Genomic DNA, 18,662 nt, shown 5'->3' on the forward strand with positions numbered 1-18,662 from the left:
CCCTTTTTTTTTTTTCCTCCAGCAATTCCATAGTAAAAACCACACAACGATAACTTCAATGGAAAAACACACTTCTGTGAAAATCTCAGCTGTGGCAAGTCAACATTTTCCAATAGAAAAATTTTTCATCAGAAAGCTTGCAGCCGGTTCCAACATCAAGATTTCAGTAGCAGCTGAGCTTTAAGTGCCTCATATTTCTGCATATCAGGGTCATCAGTCAGGCACCCAGAAAACGAGGAGTAAAAAAGTAATGATCACCTCTGACATGGCTGGAGTGACTTATCCAGCACGACACAGGCCCCCATGGCAGCCCTATCAATCACCTCCTCGGGGCAGCATTCTCGGAGTATTTTTTGTTCTCCAAAACATCAATACTGGCTAACATTTTTTAAACATTGTCATCCATTTCAGTCAATCCTGTTCTTCATAATTTCAGTCTCTTTCTATTGGGAAACTTGGAGTTTATTTCATAGCATGAAGCATCAAGGGAACAACTCCATCAAGGAACAACATCCTTCCCATTGCCACTTATATTTGTTTGCCTGAGAAATATGTGGGGGAGCAGAATATATATCCGCCCAAACAAGAGAGTAAGTAACAGTTCCGACGCACCACCACATACTAAGCATCTCTTAGACATACTACAAAGTTTAATATTCAACATCTCTGCATGACCAGAGATCAGATTTTTAGGTAGTTTGATCCTGCTGCTCAACCTTCTACTTATTTTTTTCCTCCTTTGTAACATTTGGATTATTTAGATAAAATCTTAATGGGTAAAGCTACTGCTTTTCTAGCTTACCCATGCAATTGCCTTAACTCATTTATATGCAATAATCTCACAAAGAGCTTATACTTTTCACTTTTATCAGCCAAAAAGCATACTGGAATTAGCATATGGTATCTCACTCTGTTCGCTTTATACTGATTCCAAATACTTAGGGGCAAGTTGTTAGCAGGCAGAAAGTAAAACAAGCATGCAACATCCATGCCAAGCCCTAAATAGGCAAGGGTGTGAATAAGCCCCCCTCTTGTTGTTGAGCAACAGGGGACTGCTCACAGTCCTCTCCTCAGAGGGACCCTGCAGATACTCCCCTGGGGCAGCCCCTGGGGCCCTCAGCACAAGAATTTGCAAAGTTTCTAGGGAAGTTGCTGGAGCTGCTCAGAAAGATAAATTCTGCATCAAAGCAATAGGCTCCAGTAAGAGCACAGACCAAGCAACGGTAACATCTCTAAAGTTCACAAATGTTATCCCATGTGTGGAAAATGGGATTATGTATAATCCATGGTGTATGGTGTTGAATGCAGGTGGATTACATGACCTTCCCCAGTCCTTTCCTGCCCTGTTTGCTTTGACTTTCTGTGCACTGCCCAAGTGTCTCGTAGTTCCTTGCTCCTGGCTCAGTCTAGACCTCAGACATCAGGGAAACAATACGTTCTTTTCCCCAGTGTATTTCTCTCTTTCTCCTTCTAGCAAGGGTTTCTCTCCTAGACAGAGATATTTTTTTCCCCTGTCAGCTAAGAGAGGCTAACTCAGCTATAGTGTTGATTTTACCTGGACCAGAAGAAATGATTAATTGTTTTGTTTATTCTCTTTAATCTTAATGTTGTTTGTTAACAGCTCCAACTCCTACTTGGTCTGGCAGAAAAAAAAATCAACTCTTATCTTAGCTATTATACATATATATAACTATCTTATAAAAAGGCTGAAAAGCAGACTTCTCTGCTGTCTTCACATGTACCATATGCACACACAATTACGATCACATATCAGTTCTTTACACCCTGTTCTCATGGGGAAGGAGACTTCGCTTAATAACTATTTGCAGAGCCTTTTGCAAAAAAAAGATGGCTTGCCATTTCTCAGGAAATCACAGCCAAAATAACCTGCTGCTGTAAGAAATCTTTAAAATAATTTTGGTTATGTAGAATTACTGCAAATTATTATTGCAAATAAGATTCAATCTGTATAAAAGTCTATGTAATTCTTGGCATATATCCACGAAGTCTATGGGTGATCCTAAGAAAAGGTTTGCCTTGAAAAAGAAAAGGTCATTTTTCCTGCCTTAGAAGAAGATTTTAATGATGGGATACATTCCAAGAATAGGTCTGAGAAGAAAATATGAAAGCTTCTATTCTGTGATCAGAGTGATAATGTTTTTGGTCCCTGATTAAAGAGAAATATTCAGCTTTGATGTACTCTTTGTAGTCAAGGAGTCATAATGAATAAGTAACAAATATCATAAATGAATTTGAGAGAAATGTAGAAATTAACTGGTTCAGATGGCCACTTCAAGTCAGACCTACACTGTATTATCCGTATCAGCGGTTGAGACTCTAACGGCAGATCAGACTTGCTGGCTACAAATTTGCATCATTGCTAAGAAGAATTGTGACCTAAAAGTCTGAAAAAATGTAGGAAGGGCAGTTATTTCTTAGGACAGAAGAAGATGGAGACTGTGTCTTGCTGTTGAAGAACGATGTAAAAATATTGCAGGTGACATGGGTCCAGAGTGTTTTGGATGCACAGCTAGAGAAGTCATTCATTTATGCTGCTGATCACTACGCTATGGGAGATAAATCAGAAATAAACATGCTTGCTTGAGGTAGAGGACAGGGAAAAACATCTATTATAGAAGGACCATCAAGAGACCATAGTGGTCTCCCTGCCTCATGTTCCCGTGCAGATGCTGTAGCAATAGTTTAGAGATAAGAAGGATTATCATGAAAAGCAGTAGGCTGACCCTCTTTTCAGCACTGCTCGTGCCAAAATGCCTCTTTACACTGGGAAATCAGGGTTGGGATAGGTGCCACGCCAAGACACGCTTCATTCTCCTATATATTTATGCTGTGCACGTGTGTTGCTTTCCTGACGCTAGAGCAATAGGAGCTGTGTAACTTCCAGTTTGCAATGTGACGGGGTACTTGCAGGAGACCTGTGTTTTGAAGCTGGCTGTCCTGCAGTCAGAATAAAAAGAATAAAAAATAAAAGGGCTCATCATAAGGAGTAGATCATGTAAATAAAGAATCTCAGTTGAGACAAGGAAAAGGAAAGCACAGACTGTGCTCCTTGGAGCAAACCCGATGATACAAGCGTCCTCAGGAGCATGTTCCTGGTGAACACAGCTGAGGTTAAAATTACACTTTTGTCTACATCAGCAAGATCTACCATAGTTTCATTTTGAATGTGACAAGCTATTTGGCCTAGACGAAAAGAGGCGTATTTTTCTAAAAGTTGAAATATTTCTTTTCAATGTCTTTGCAAATGAAATGACTCGATGCCTCCTGTTTCCAAGATACTTAATTTCAGGTTGAAGAGGTGTTTAGTCTGACTTTCAATTATTATAAATTTTTCTTTTTTGTTTTTGTGATTCTATGTCTCTGTAAAAAAAAAATATGAAAGGTTTAATTTTAGATTGAAATAATTCACTTTTTGTCACTGGACCAGTGAATTGCAAATCATCTACTTACTAGATTTTCTATGTGCCTGCAACATCTGTTCAACAGTTCCCTTTTTCAAAATTTACTACAGCACAGTATTATAGCTGTGTCTATCTGTCCCTCCTACATGCAGTCTTTTCCTTTCTGCTTTGCTCTGGGTGCTGTCTGTACTCATATTATTGGAGCAGAAAAATGTAGAACATTAGCATCTGTTAATCCTTTTATACCTCAAGTCTTCACATGTTTGGCCAACTCTGCTTTTCATTGTGCCTGTCTGTCTCTGGAATAGCCTCAAAATTCCAGATACAGTAAAATAACCCAAAGTGTAACCTGGCCCCGTGGTACTGCTGGAAGGCTTTTTTTAGAATTAAGATAATTCAATGGTTTAAGTGTGTTTGCTGGATCCCTAGGAGCAAACTTTTATCCCAGTTTGCAGGAATTTAGCCATTCAGTTGTTATTAATATTGAGCCATGCTGCTGAATCTACATGTTCTGTAAGGAAATAACCTAGATTTTAGTGCTTTCCTTTACGCTACGCACTTATTTCAACCAATAATAGAGAGGATGAAATTAAACTTGTCCTTAGCCTATAATTTTACAGTGGCATGACAGAGAAGGAATGATGGGCTGAAAAACAGCTAGCAAGATGTTCACAGTAAATTTGGGTCCTCGCTTTTCTTTCATATTACGTTTGAAAGTAGTATGTGGGGTAAAATAGAGAGTTGCAGTTCCTGCCAAAAGGTTAAGTTGGAGGTAAGTGGGTAAATGGTGGGGGCTGAAGTGAAAAAGCAAAAAATAACTGAGTCTCAGTCCCCCGATCCCAGCACAACTCACCTTGGCAGGCCTGAACTTTGGGTCTTCTGGTGTTCGTCGAACATAAACACGGACCTGTCTGCAATGTGCTTCAAATGAGAGACAATAAGCCTTGTACCATGTACTTCTGTTGATGAAAGGCTGATTTTTGGACTGCTGAGACCAAAACAGGCCAAACATGATCAGCTGCAGAATCAGTCTAGCCAATGCAAAAGACTCCCAAAAAAGGAACCCAAATGGTAACCTAAAAAATAAAAAAGCAATTCAACATAATTTTTTTCAAAAGAAACAGAATTAATTAACAAGCAGGCAGGCAGAGAAATCATTTGAGAGGCACAATGATGCTATTTTTGGTTACCCATTGTCCCAATCAGTAGATAACTCTGAACTTTATTCACAACAAATATGAATTTAAGCGTAAATGTCACTAAAATAACATGAAGTGAGAGTGAGAGTCCAGTAAGGACATTTACTCATACCGCAGTGCATAATAAAGTACCTGGCCCACCTCTAAAACAAGTGAATGCACTTATCCAAAGCAGTTCAGCTTTGGTAGTCCACAAGAAGCAATTTTCTTTGCTGCACAGCATATGGACCACAAAGGCAGGAGCCACCACAACTGGGAGGATGCGCAGGGAGACGCCTAAATTCCCATCGTGAGACCAGAGCAAGTGGCAGCAGGTAAACCTTCTCCTTCAGAGACTTTGCATCTATCTCCTTCCCCTTCAGAAGTCTCATCTGTTAAATCCTCTCCCACAGCTAAGTGCCTCTGCCAGAAACACTCTTGCCTAGAAAAAAAAAAAGGGAGACCTTTTCCATCTCACTATGGTCAATAAGCAGATGTCGGGGCAAAGAAGAAACTGGTTTTAATATCCCACTCCCTGGTTTCCTCTGTGCAGGGACAGCATGAGGCAGCAGAACATGTTGGTGTCAGACTTGTAGATTTTCTTGATTAAATTATGCATTTTATAAACATAATTGAATATGCATTAGCGCAAAATAAAATAAAAGGAAGGAAAACAGCTTTGAAAGCTGGCAAAGTTGGCATGTTCTTGTTTCTAGTTAACAAAACAGAGTTAACAAATCTGTACAAAAGAGAGCGGTTTCAGTGGGATGGGGATCTGCCATGGCATACCCACGTGGTCAGACCATTGCCCCAGCACAGGGAAAACTATCCAGCTCCAGATCTGCCAGTGGATCCCAAAGCCAGCAGAAGATATCTGCAAGTCACTCCCCCTCCTCTCGCCTGTTTGTTTGCCTTCCACTGCTCTTCCTCCGGGTCTCTTCTGCACACTTTGCTCTGAGTACATCCAGTGCCTCCTTAGCACATCCACTGCTTGCAAACAATATTTATACAACTCAATTTGACGTGAAGGCTAAAAAAGGTTAATGGCTTCCTCATTTCTAAACGCAGAAAGATGAACATCGTGGAGGATAAAAAATAGAAAGCCTTCTTGAGGTCACCTATGAATAAATGTGAACAGGTGTAAGGTCTACACAGTGGCATGTGGCACCGCCACTTCTCACAGACCATTGCAGGCAAACCTCTTCTTATTAATGGGCTGACAGGTGTGTTATTCAAACGGCGGGGTTAAAAACATCATCACATTGCTGTAATATTCCACCCACATGGTGGATACTGCAGAAGATGCAGCAGTCAGTCTCGCACATGGGGCCACAGCTGACTCATGCACTGATTTGGAGATGTAGGTCAACAGTGTGGCTTTTGAAGTGGCATATACCTGCTCTAGTGGGAGCTAAACCCTCTCTGAACTGGGTTAATAGTAGAAAACAACAGAAATAGAGCTGTCAGGGCTTCTATGTTAAGTTTTAACTATGTAGGGTAACAGCAGATAACGGTGGGATCTACCTGTACAAACCCTCTGTTCTCTAAACAACTCATAAAACACAACGCAGAAATGACCAAAGCCTGACATTCACCAGGTTTCACCACATAATCAAATTTTACCAGTTTCAAAAGCAACTCAGCAAAGACTGCAAATTGCTAAAGAATATAGCAGCAAATGATAAATTGATTGCCTGCTGTTTCTTTGTGTACTAATTTGTGTTATGGCTTTCCAATCTGAAATTGCTTGAGTAGATTTTTGCCGTTTGTTTTTTTAGCTCAAATTGCAAATGAAATTACTGTGGTAAACTGAATGCATCAAGTGTAATGAAGAATTGATCAATTGTTATGTTGTAGGGCTCTTCTGAACAGTGGTTTCTAGCCTATCTTCTTAAGATGAAAATCACAGCTATTAACCAATTACCAAGTAAGAATGCAAAATTAGGTCTGGTTTTGATAACAGAAAGATGGAAAAAAATCTGAAATAGTGCCTGTCTGCCTATAATTGCCTTGTTTTACCTATGGATGGTGATACACAGATAACGTTTTTTGTTGAATTATTCCCCAGCAAAAGAGTTAAACTCCAGCTACCTCCTCCTTCAGTAACGCTGGGGGTTTTAAAATATCCTTTTCAATAAAAGGTATTGCTATCACTCGATTTTATAAGCTAAAATCTACACTCGCTGTTATCAGGCAAGAAGGAAGTGGAACAGTAGAATTGAAAGCTCAGCATGGAAATGGCTCCATGCAAATAAAAAATTACTAGGATTCATCTTGTCTGGTGAGGAGAAACTATATTGCCTTATCAGTGTCTAAGAAAGTAAAAGAGTGGTTCTCATCGAGAATACTCTATCCAGCAATCTGATTTTCTTTTCTTTACTTTCTAAAGAACTAGAACGCACCAGTGCTGCACCTCCTGTAAAAAGCACCAGCACCATGTCGGCTGTGGTAGAGGAAATCCCCATCCCATCCCATCCCTTCCCATCCCATCCCATCCCATCCCAGCATGGGAAACCTCACATACAGCCCTGCCAGCCACTGGGGGATGGAGCTGGTTTCCCAGTTCAGAAGATCTTCTGAGGACACAAATCTCCCCAGCACAATTAGAGTGATTTTTAAGTGAGCATAAATTTTAAAACACATGAAGCTACACTGTGATCAAAGTTAGCTCAGTGTAAATGTGAAAAAAAATCAGTTGGTTTACCTTCTGCATGGCTGATCCTGATCAAAACACATCTGCCTATAATGTGCACCATATGGGGCAACAATTGTCTCGTGTTTATTCCTATGCCTCCCTAATCCCCTGTGTCCTTTGTAAGCGTGTGTATCTGTACCTGCAGATGCATCTAGCTGGATGGCCAGAGAAAGGCATTTTGCCTCACACACATATAATGATGGAGATATTTTTTCTTATTATGGTAATTATATCCTAAAAGATTGCACAGGTAGTAGCTGTAAATGTAATGAAGACTCAGCTGATACCAGCTGAACTGGATTTTCTTTTATATCAAAAAGCAGCATATAGTTGAAGTTCTTATAGATTCCTTGAACTCTACTATTTTTATAAATGCTTCTACTATTCCTGGTAAATAAGCAGAGATCTGTGGAGCAACCAGAGTAGTGATGACCCTAAACAAAATGGAAAAGTAGTACCTGTTAGAACAGTGAATGTGGACTAAATTCCTCTAAATAAAAATTTATCTGGAGGTTTTCATGTATAGGTACTGAAAACCTTGCTCTTTCATGGCATGAATAGGCATCAACAGATCTCAGTCAAGTGTTAGATGCACAATGGCGTTTTCCACAACAAGAGGTGCAAGATTCTTCTGAAATATCACCACGGCTGAGGGAAACTGCTGTCTGGAACTGTTACCATCCTGTTTCTATAGGAGAAAGGGACTAAAGCATTTTAATTTTGAAGATAATTGTGACTATATGTACAGAAACCATATCTTTCGAATGCTGAAGAAACAAACAGTGAGGATTGCTGATAAACTTCATTTCTGGAAATCTATTAGACTTAATGTCACAATTCCATGGTTGGGAGTACACAGCTTTATCTTATCACTCTGGCCAGGCAGGCCGATGACTATTTCTAGCTCACGATGTTTTATTTTAACATTTTTAAATCCTTCCAAAGTGCTGCAATGCAGGAGAAGGGTTTTTGCAGGAGGAGCTGCTATGTGCTCGAGCCTGTTTTGCACCAACTCTCTCCAAGTTTTGAAGAGTGGGCAGCCTACGAGAGGATGAAGGACAGGGCCAAAGAAGACCTGAATTTTGGTAGGAAGGTGATGAGATCCTTCCATGTCTGTGCATTAGTTGGGAAGTGGAGCGTGTCCAAGTACATTGCTGCAGAACAGTAACAAAAAAAAGCCTTACTCCAAAGGCAAGAGCAGACCAAACCATTCTTCCCAAATGTCAAAACCCTGACAGAAAAGCCCATTACAAACATGTGAGGAGTGTGTGGCTGCTGAAATACTATTGTGCCAGTGAATGGAACAAATAATAGCGATGAATAATAGCAAAACAATAGCAGGAAAAATTGCCTCATCACTCTGCATACATTAGGAACTAAATCACACCCAGGACACACGCATGAATCTGGAATTTGGCAGCGCTAAGCTGCCTTCAGCCGGAGTCCCCTTATCTTTCTGCCAGTTTCTGCTGCATCCTGGATGCACTGACAATAAGTTAGCGGTGACGCTTTCCCCAGTGCTATATCATCCACATACAGAATTAAATTGAAGAAGCGGGGCGAAATGTGGCCGAAATTCAGGATTTGCCATGGGAGTAGTCTGGAAAAATGTGTGGCTTGCAAATTGTAATTAGCCTGCGTTGCGGTTGAGGCATGGAAACAGCTCCAGCTCTCAAAGAGGTAAACCATGGAAGTAAAATTTCCATCTGAATGGAGCCCAATGGGTTCTAAAATCAAAACATGTGAGTTTGCTTTTGCTACTGCTATTTAGGAAAGCCACATTTGCAAGTGTATGTTCAACTGAGATTAGGAGGTAAAAAAGAACCTTTGCATTTTGTTTCACTTTCTCATTCTAAGGGATGAGAGCAAAATAGACCAATCAATAACAATAATTATAATTTTCTATTTATTGATTGCATAGAAGTCCTTAAAGGCATCGTCATTAACTTAAAGATAACTTGAGAAAATTTATGAGGTTTTTAATTCTCTTCTGACACAGCAATAGTAAGTGATTTCTATATTCAGATGCTCAGCCTTCCTGGATCCAAAGATGAGCCATAATTAGTGAGGATGAGACTTGGTAAAATTTTATAAAATAATTGGCACGATTTGGCTTCATTGCTTTTTCTAACTGGCACATTCAATAGATGAGGCTATATTTCACAAAGCAAGGGAACTACAGAGTTCACCAGTCCCTTTCAGCTGCCCGTTACTTTTTATCTGTGTGATCACATTTCCTCTTGTTGTGCCCATTGTGTCCTTCATGAGCAATTTTCACATTGGTGAGAGATGCCAGATAGCACGTCTTGGAGACCGAAACATTTTAAAGGACAACACTTCTGCTGGAACTTTCTGGGCTCCTCCAGGTCAACTGGCCACAGACGTGTTGCTGTCCTTGAAAAGAAATACTTGGTTCCTATATCCTCTGTATATACGGAGCACTGAAGAAAGCACTTTTCAGCACATCTGCTGTGACGGCGCTCCAAACTCCACATTAAACAGCTTAGAAGTTCCTCAGACTTTGCTCATGTTTCTTGCAGGGACCCCTTGTTTTCACCTACTTTGTTGGTCCCTCTTGACACCTCTTCTGTCTCCGTGCAAAATGCATGGCTGTCTCTGTGTCCTTCTGTGTGAGCTGTACGGAGTGCATTATTCTGCAAAGCATTCAGGGAAAACACAGACTAGAAGAGAATTTTCGTATAATCAATTCCTCCTTTCTAAACCACAAGTTAAAAATAGAAATGCAAGCCAAGATAAGAGATACTAGCATGAATAAATAATTGTTTTCTCTGGAACTGAATGCTGGCCCTTGATTCGTCAATAGTATATTGCTTTACTTCATAGAAGACAAGGATGATAAGTGACCTTGTTTCCAGGCAAATGAAACTCAGATGCATCATACAGACAGCATCTTGAGATTGTGGGGGGATTTTTTTCAACTACACTTTCAGGGCCCTGTGCTATCACCTTTGCGCAGAAAAAAAAAAAAAGATCCCTAAGAATTAAGCAAAAAAAAACCTCACTAACCCAGCCTGATGGGAGGAATCTATAGTAAGAGTTTCAGTTGCATAAACAATAAGTACAAAATATAAGTACAACAGGGCATTCATGAGACTGACGAATGTTTCTGTCAGTGGTGCCTGGATCACACTCAGGAACTGCAGGAGGATGTATCGCAGGACGTACTGGGGTTTTTTCCAACATAGCAGATCCCTAGAGTTGAACAGTCTAAAGTCGAAAGAGTCTTTAATTGTATACTGAGTTCCCTAGGTTACAAGAAGACACCGTATTTTCAAAGCAGTGTAATATCTAAGGGGAAGTATTAAGCAGCAGACTCCTAGAAAACCATGTTCTTGCTTGGTCTGATTTTCCTTCTTCTTAATTCTGTTATTCAGTACAAATAACATGTATGAAAAATGTCTTATTCTTTTCAGTGGTTCTCAGCATCTTCCTGGGTCAAATTTTCTATAATTACATCCTTTTTACACAACAGTTCATTTATCTCTATCAATTTCGTCTTCTGAATGCACTATTGACTTGTTCAAGACCTGGCCATTATGAGTGTGTGGTGTTTATACAATGGGCTTCCTTATCATTTCAGTTCAGTAAGCGGTTCTTCTGCCTCTGCATTATCTGAAAATAGCTTTATTTATTAGTTATCAAGGTTTTTATACAACTATTATGTTTTACCTACCAGAGAAGTATGCATGGTTCAAGCATTTTTATGTAGTGATCATATTCACATTCACAACAATTTTCTACCTCTGAATATTTTTAGGAATAAACTTTTTGTCATCAGTGTGCAGAATAATTGCCTTAAAATCTTAGCAAATATTGGAGAAATAAGGCAGCAACATTTGTCTGTAATAAACTGTCAGATGTTTCTTAGCTACAAATACCTTATCTATTAATAGATTATTGTTCATCCAGAACTTGCATCTACCAAGAAAAAATTTTAAATGTTATCAGATCAGAGCCTTCTACTGATATTTTGAACACATCCATGAAGAGCTCGGATAGAATTTCCCTTTCCCAATATCTGCCTTCATTTTCTGCCCAAACTCTTTCAACGTTTCGTAAATCATACCATGGAGAAGTGGATGCCACTGACACTCTGAAAGTTTCAGAAGCTTTCACCTGAGCTTTGTTAGGTCAGTGAAATACAGCCACCGGGCATGGAAGTGGCTGGCAATGAAAAGGTTTTCTTTGGTCTCTAAAACAGAAAGAGAGGAAAGCAAACACATCCTTTGTCTGCAACTAATTTGGAGTTATGGCTTAATAGCCTTGGCATTTCAGACCGATATTCCCAAATGAAAATCTTCCATAATTTTCCTGTTAAGAGAAATTCAAACACACTGGAAACTGTTTTGTTCCACTATGGATTGTAAGAAACAAATACTGGAAATCTGAAAATCTGCCAGGGAAGGACTTAAAAAAATTACCGTATGTCATACAAATGTCAAAAATATGAGTATTCTCAAACATAATTTGAAATATATAGATATACCCACACATTCGTATACACATATGCATACTTTTATGTACCTACATGTGTGTATTTTCAAATTTCATACATCAGCAGCCTCCTAGCCACCCCCTTTCTCTGTCTTTGAGTGAAGTCATGGGAAAGTCATGAGGCAGCCCCACTTCCCTGGCCCCGGGGCTTGCAGTGGTTTTGGGGAAAAGCTCCAGTCGGGCTCCCACCATGTGGGGGACAACAGCGAGAAAGAAATCTGCATATGGGAATATAACTTTCCTGGGCACAGAACAGTTACGACACTTTGCCAAATGGTGCTGTTGGTTAGGATTACTGAGATTAGTCACTGGGTTTTCACTCATCCTCCACGCAAAAGTTATTTTGCCATCTGCCAGCCATTTCCCAGAGCTTTAGAATGCCCTTTAAATATATTGCGTGGCTGGCACTTCTTTGCCCAAAACAAACATGCACCTGAGGCTCATGGACTATATTTCTTTCAGGGTTTTCTAGCTGCCATCACCTATTGATATTATTTGATTTGCAGCTGCTATTCAAAGCAAACAAACAAAATCTCACAGCTTCTTAAAACTTCCTCCACGTAAGCCACTGATATTTACCGGGAGCAAGAGCAACAGGTAGAGCTCTATCACACCCGCACTCACCTGCCTTTAGAAATAAAAGCAAAAGTTTAGCAAATTATTTTCTTTCAAGTTTTCAGCCTGCCGCTCCAATTTTCCTGGCGTTCCTCCCTATGCATGTCCGATGCTTCCTCCCATGGTCATGAGCATCAGCTGTGACAGATGGACGCTTAGCAAATGCCTGGTGGTCCCCACAGCAGCATCTTTTCCACCAAGATCTCTGCCCATAAAGTGCACGGATGGCTGGGCTGCTTGCAGACCATCCAGCTACCAACCTACTTGAAATAAGCTCCAGCCAGAGGATGTTTAAGGTGTTAAATGTGTGGGCTTGTGCTGGGGGCATCCCTGAGTAATGCCCTAAAAAAACCTTTCCAGACTCTTGTTTGGCTGGTCCCTACTATAGAATGGGCTTCTGAGCTGCTGCCCCCCAGGACCTACTGACACGCATGTCTTCCTCCAGCCTTGGTCGCATCGATATTTCCTTTAGCTGAGAGCCAAGCCCCAGGTACACAACAGTTTTTCAGCATGAAACACCAGTTCAGATATCCACTTTCTGCTCATTTTCCATCAGATATTTCTGGATGCTTCTGCCTTCTGCAGGAGGTTCTCCTCTTCCTAGCAAGCCCACAGGCTGTCCCTCATTTCATTTGCACATAACAACTTCCCACACATTAACGTCGGGTGAATCTTCACCTCCAGACATTAACAGCAACTTTCCTTATGGCTTCAACACAGACAGATTTTCCCCACAGGACCTGCTTTATCATGTCACCAGAGTTATTCAAATGCCAGTTTCACTGAGCAAATACTGCAGGTATTGTTATTTGTTTGCTTTTTGTGTCAAAAAGGAGCTACTCAGTGTCTCTTTGCAGCAAGTTGCTGCCACGAAACTGTTGGGTTTAAAAAAAAAAAAAATGCTTTAAGTCCAATGAAGCAAACAAATTCTTATGTCTTAGCAACAACTCCTTGCCCATATCGAGGATGATGGTGGTTCAAGAAGCAGCTCTTCGCACGAGACTAAAGCATCAGCTACCAGGCAACATTTAATTCCAACAACACTCTGGACTGAGAGCAACAAAATCTCACTGCACAGTATAATTTCTTCCTGAAGGAAATCTGAATGGTCATAATGACAATGACCACTCAGCTCCCTTTTTTTTTTCATAAGCTCTTTTAAATGCAGTTATAGGAATAGAGCTGGGTGATTAAATTAAAAGTATAGGTTTCTCCTACGTAAAGAAATAAGTATTTTATTTTAAAGGCAACCTAGCCTGCATACTACACAGTAATAGTGACTCTGTACAAAACATGGCCATGGACTTTTATTGTTCCCCACAACAGGGGGAACAATTGTGATATTGAGCACTTCACCACCGTACACAAACTTAATATCTGCATCTGACTTTGTCGTGAGTTAAAAACAAAGAGGAAGGATGATCAAAGGACTGGGAAGTTGATATACGAGGAAAGGCTGAGAGAACTGGGTTTGTTCAGCCCCGAGAAAAGAAGGCTAAGGGGAGATCTTATCACCATGTTCCAGTATTTAAAGGGTGGCTACAAAGAAGATGGAGACCTCCTTTTTAGGAGGAGTCATATGGAAAAGATGAGGGGTAATTGGTACAAGTCACTCCTGTGGAGATTCTGATTGGACACAAGAGGAGAATTTTTCACACTTAGAACAATCAGCCATTGGAATAATTTCCCGGGGAAGTAGTGGATGCCCCAACACTGGACACTTTTAAGATTTAACTGGACAAGGTGCTGGGCCATGTTGTCTAGACCATGCTTTTGCCAAGAAATGTTGGATCAGATGATCTTTGAGGTCCTTTCCAACCTGGTATTTTGTGATTCTGTGATCTGACCAGAGTGCAGCTGCACTCACAATAAGGTACAGGCAGGCATCCCTCAGGTGAACAACCAACAGGGTTTAACTGTATCTTCTTGGGGTGTTTTAAATAACATTTTCATAACATTTCATAATACAATTTCATAACGTAGTCTGATTGCAGTGATGCCTTTGTTTATTTATTTCTGCAGGAAAGGCAGTAGTAATTAACTTGTACCATGCCCTGTAATTTACGTCTTAAAGTTTACAATGATTCTGTCATAAGGCCATAATAAGCATCATTTTACAAGGGAAACTCAGTAAATGAGGGATTGTGTTGCTGGTGGCTGGCTGAAAAACCCAGGCGAGCTTTTGCTCGCACTCCGTCCTGCTCTGTGTGGTTCGGTCTGATCTGCATCGAGGTGAGAACAAAATCCGTCAGTCTGGCTCCAGGGGAGCTGACAGCGGATCAATTTGCCTTGCCGCCTCCTCAATAACAACTTCCAGGCATAACTAAACCCAGCCACAGGAATATAAACATGCTCTGACATTTAATACAGAATAAAATACACCTTTAGACGTGGTGGCTGCCTGAGCCGGGGCTTCACATATGTGCTCTTCACAGAGTGAACACATAGCTTTTTGTCCCAAATATTGTTAAATTTAACGGGTGAACACCCGTCTCCTGACTGACCTTGCATGCCTCTCCCGTGTGCTCCTCTGAGTCCCTCCATGCCCTTTGCAAGTCCCATCCGCAGCATTCAGCTCCTCTGACGTTAATGCGAGAAACGGCATTTTCTGAACTACTGCAAACAAAACTAAGTGAAGGACGAAAAATAATTAGCTGTGTCTCTGTGTCTAATGTATTTGCATTGTTCAGACAGAGCAGTTAATCACTGGTAAGACCACAACATGTTGTGTGAATTTGGATTATAATTAATACATATCAAGCAGAAGGTTATTAATTATATTTAAAGGGAGTATTTGGTATTATTATTATTATTATTGAGAAAGTGAATGCAATTAATTATATTACAATGCTCTGACAGGATTCCTGTGGCAATACTGTGCAAAAGCCGTATAATTTCAGATTCTTTTGTCCTTTGTTCAGAAAGGAGGTACTTAGGGCAAGCAAGAGCCAAAATCTTGTTACCATTAACACTCCTGAAGCACTGAGTGATATTGAAGGATCAAGGATCTGCATCATTTAATAGTTTTTAAATATAGGGTAAACTTTTCATTTGCTTAAAATAGTTGGTCTGCTGAAATGTCACTTATTCCCTTGGGTTGGGACTTGGCAAAAGGACAGTCTCCATGTGGTCCCCACTGCTGGGCCAAAGTCCCCAGAAAGGACATCTGAGAGATGGAATCAGATCCCAGATTTAATTAGAGGTGCAGTATTTCCAAGGGTTTCCGCTCTAAAATGGCTCTTAGCTGTAGAAAAGAAAAGCTTAGGGCGCTTCTTTTTTACTTAAAAAGGCAATTGTATTAATTCAACTAAATTTTGCATTGGAATTGCACTATCACTTTGGCAATTTATTTCCCTGAAAATTGCAATAAAGGCTCTGTTACACTACATTTTGTCCCCATTTGTCTTGTGTACCATTGCCTTGCCTTTGGCACAATAAAAATAATCTTTAAAAATAGTACCATAAATTGATTTACTTTGACCTTCTGAGTATCCTGTCAATAAAATAAAAGTGACAAATCTGTTTCAGAGTGTCACTGGCCTAATATTAAAGCAGAGTTATCTGAAAAGTGACATTTGAAAAATAGTATTATGAGGAGGGGTCTTATTCTCTGTCAACAATGTCACATAAATATGCACCAGTTACAGCGCAAAGAGGTGATTTTGCTAACTGCCAGGCTCGCTCCCAAAACCAGGTTGTGCAATTCCTGCGATGTGCTCTCTGCCTCTTACATCATTATTAGCAATTAAAGATTACTGCAGTGAGAAATTAGCCGAGCCTTCTGTTGCCGATGCAGAAAGCAGAGCAACTCCACCTTGGTCTCCTTCTGTGACCCACTCTGCAGTGCTAACACAGCCAAAGTGGACTTTGCCTTACAGAGAAATGCCTAAGAAAACTAAGAAAATGTCCTTTTTTTCTACATAATCAGTTTTGTGAAAATAAACAACTTTTAAAAGAATCACTGCAAGGATTGTTTTTATTAGGGAGTAAGAAAATACTGAATATTCTGTAAAAAAAAAATCAAAAGAAGTATGAAAATAAACAGGGCAGGCATATAAAGAAACATATGTTGAGGAGCAGCAGTTTGAATTTAAACTTTCTGAGGCATGCACAGGAGCTCTGCAGCCTTTGGCTTTATGAGCCAAAGGTGCCTCAAGTGAGCCTGACCTGTGGTTTGAGTTTTTGTAATCCTAACAAGATTATTTCTAAAAACCCATGGTACTGTTGTTTTTTCATAATTTCTTTTTCACTTGTTAGCATTTCTTGTTTTCCTTATTCTAAATATGTATTTAAAAGTACATGAAGGGCGCTTCATACTTGAGCATCAGTTTATATCATGATTGAAATGCTTATACATATAGTAAACTAAATTTGAAAAATACATATTTTCAAAGACCACAAAGCTTTGGAACCTCAAAACATTACTTGATTTCTGAGGAGGAGTGATTCAGCTGTCAATCCCTAAAACAAGGCTGAGATCACATGAAAGTGTTAAGGTTCCTGCTTCTGATTCAGATAAAATGAAAATCTAGATAACTAAAATCTTTATGTTGCCAAGCTTCCAATTTTACATGTTTAATTCCAAATTTGATCTTTTCCCAGTGTTTGCCTTGAAAATTAGCCCAATCCTAAACTAAATCTGAACATAAGAGAATGTACCCCCCTGTAAGAGTTTTTAACACTATCCAGTTGAATTACCTTGAGTTAACTTACTTAATCATCGTTCTTCTTCACCCTTTTCAGCTCCCGAGTGCTCTCTGGAGGGACACCGCATCCTCCGCAATCCCTACCGCAGCACCAGGTTTGACTCGCTGGAGCTGCAGCGAACAGCAATTCAGGACCTGGTTTGCGACCACTCCTTGCCACCAGCATGGTACCGCTTCATGATCGACAACAGGCCTGCGGAAATGCCAACAAGATGTGTTGAAGTCAGTAAAAATAAAGCACTAACCCTGGGGAATTTGAATAAATCCTTTGACGTAATTTTCCTTTCCAGCCACCCCTGTACTCTCAACTCTCACAGCCAGTAGACTGCAATGGGCATAGGTGAGTGGTAATGGAAAACCACCATAATAATAATAATAATAATAATAATAATACTGTCCAATCCAAGGGCAGTAGTCAGAGTCTAGGATCTGGGCATTATTCAAACAGAAAACAAGGAGTTTTCCAGCTCTAAAGAGAGGATCCTTAGTAATCCACGTATGTCACTATAAGTTATATTTTTTTCAAGCAATTCTGTTGCTTTAAGAATTGATTTTGGAATCTGACTCTTTCCCCATATAATTTATCATGAATTAGGAATATGTCCTTATTACGAAATGAGAAAGTAAAAATCTGAGAAATTAATATGAAAAGAGGTTCTTCCGTGACACAGAAGGAAAAGCGAAACCTGAGTCTTTTTCCACCATTACCATTTCTTAAATTATTTAGCTTCATAACTATGCTAACTGCTTTCTAGAGCAAAAAAAGCTCCACCACATAAGACTACTCTCTAAAAAAAAAAAGACAAAACAATCATTATTTGTTTAATGTGTGTTTAGTATGTATGACAGTAATGTTTAACTTGCAATCATTGCTGTCAGAGCTACTTAAGACGCTAACTAAAGTCATTGCCATCTCATATAGCCCAGCTGCAGGAGGCTGGAATAATTTCAAACACACTGTTAAATAAAATTATTCAGAAAATAATAAACTAATTACCATAAATGACTTTAAAGACAAAATAGTCAATGTAGAGTACCAGGAACTTTAATATTAGGCAATGCTACCCTGGCTGGAGAAGCTTCTTGAAATCAGCAAACGACGCCTCATATCCCTTCAAAAGGGACCTGTGAACTTGTCACAACAGAAGTATATCTTAATAATCTAACATTAAATGAAATGTTAACAGATAATTGTTACTTCTATGGGATTTCTAACTCTCTGTATACACAAACCATAAATCTCATTAACATGAACAAATTGGCATGCTTATTATTGAAATATTCATTTCACGGCAGGTCATCCTTGAATATGCCAATGCATTATGGGGTTTAATTTTGCAGATTACTCTATAAGTGTATATACATTCCATAAAACTATTTCATGTGCCATTGTATTTCAGCAACTTCGAGTATGTCGTAATGCTCAACTGCATGATATTTCTTTCCAACAATACACGCTTTGTTTCTTTTAATCTCTTCTCTAGAGTTTTTTTATTCAGGTTTGTAGAGCTATATTCATTACTTTAGTATC

At 39.7% G+C, this 18,662-nt stretch overlaps 1 protein-coding gene across 3 annotated transcripts in view; it reads left to right on the forward strand.

Moving 5' to 3' along the window:
• Window positions 1–18,662, forward strand: part of LOC104484339 (von Willebrand factor D and EGF domain-containing protein) — a 186,239-nt gene that overhangs the window by 21,960 nt on the left and 145,617 nt on the right. For all 3 annotated transcript variants that reach the window (XM_086751479.1, XM_086751480.1, XM_086751481.1), the window contains exon 2: window positions 17,169–17,353. In XM_086751479.1, the coding sequence (XP_086607605.1) occupies window positions 17,169–17,353 (185 nt within the window). The remainder of the gene's footprint in view (window positions 1–17,168; window positions 17,354–18,662) is intronic.

Source organism: Chlamydotis macqueenii, chromosome 6 (assembly GCF_036417535.1).
Source record: "Chlamydotis macqueenii isolate bChlMac1 chromosome 6, bChlMac1.mat, whole genome shotgun sequence".
In the NCBI taxonomy this organism is placed as follows: Eukaryota; Metazoa; Chordata; class Aves; order Otidiformes; family Otididae; genus Chlamydotis; species Chlamydotis macqueenii.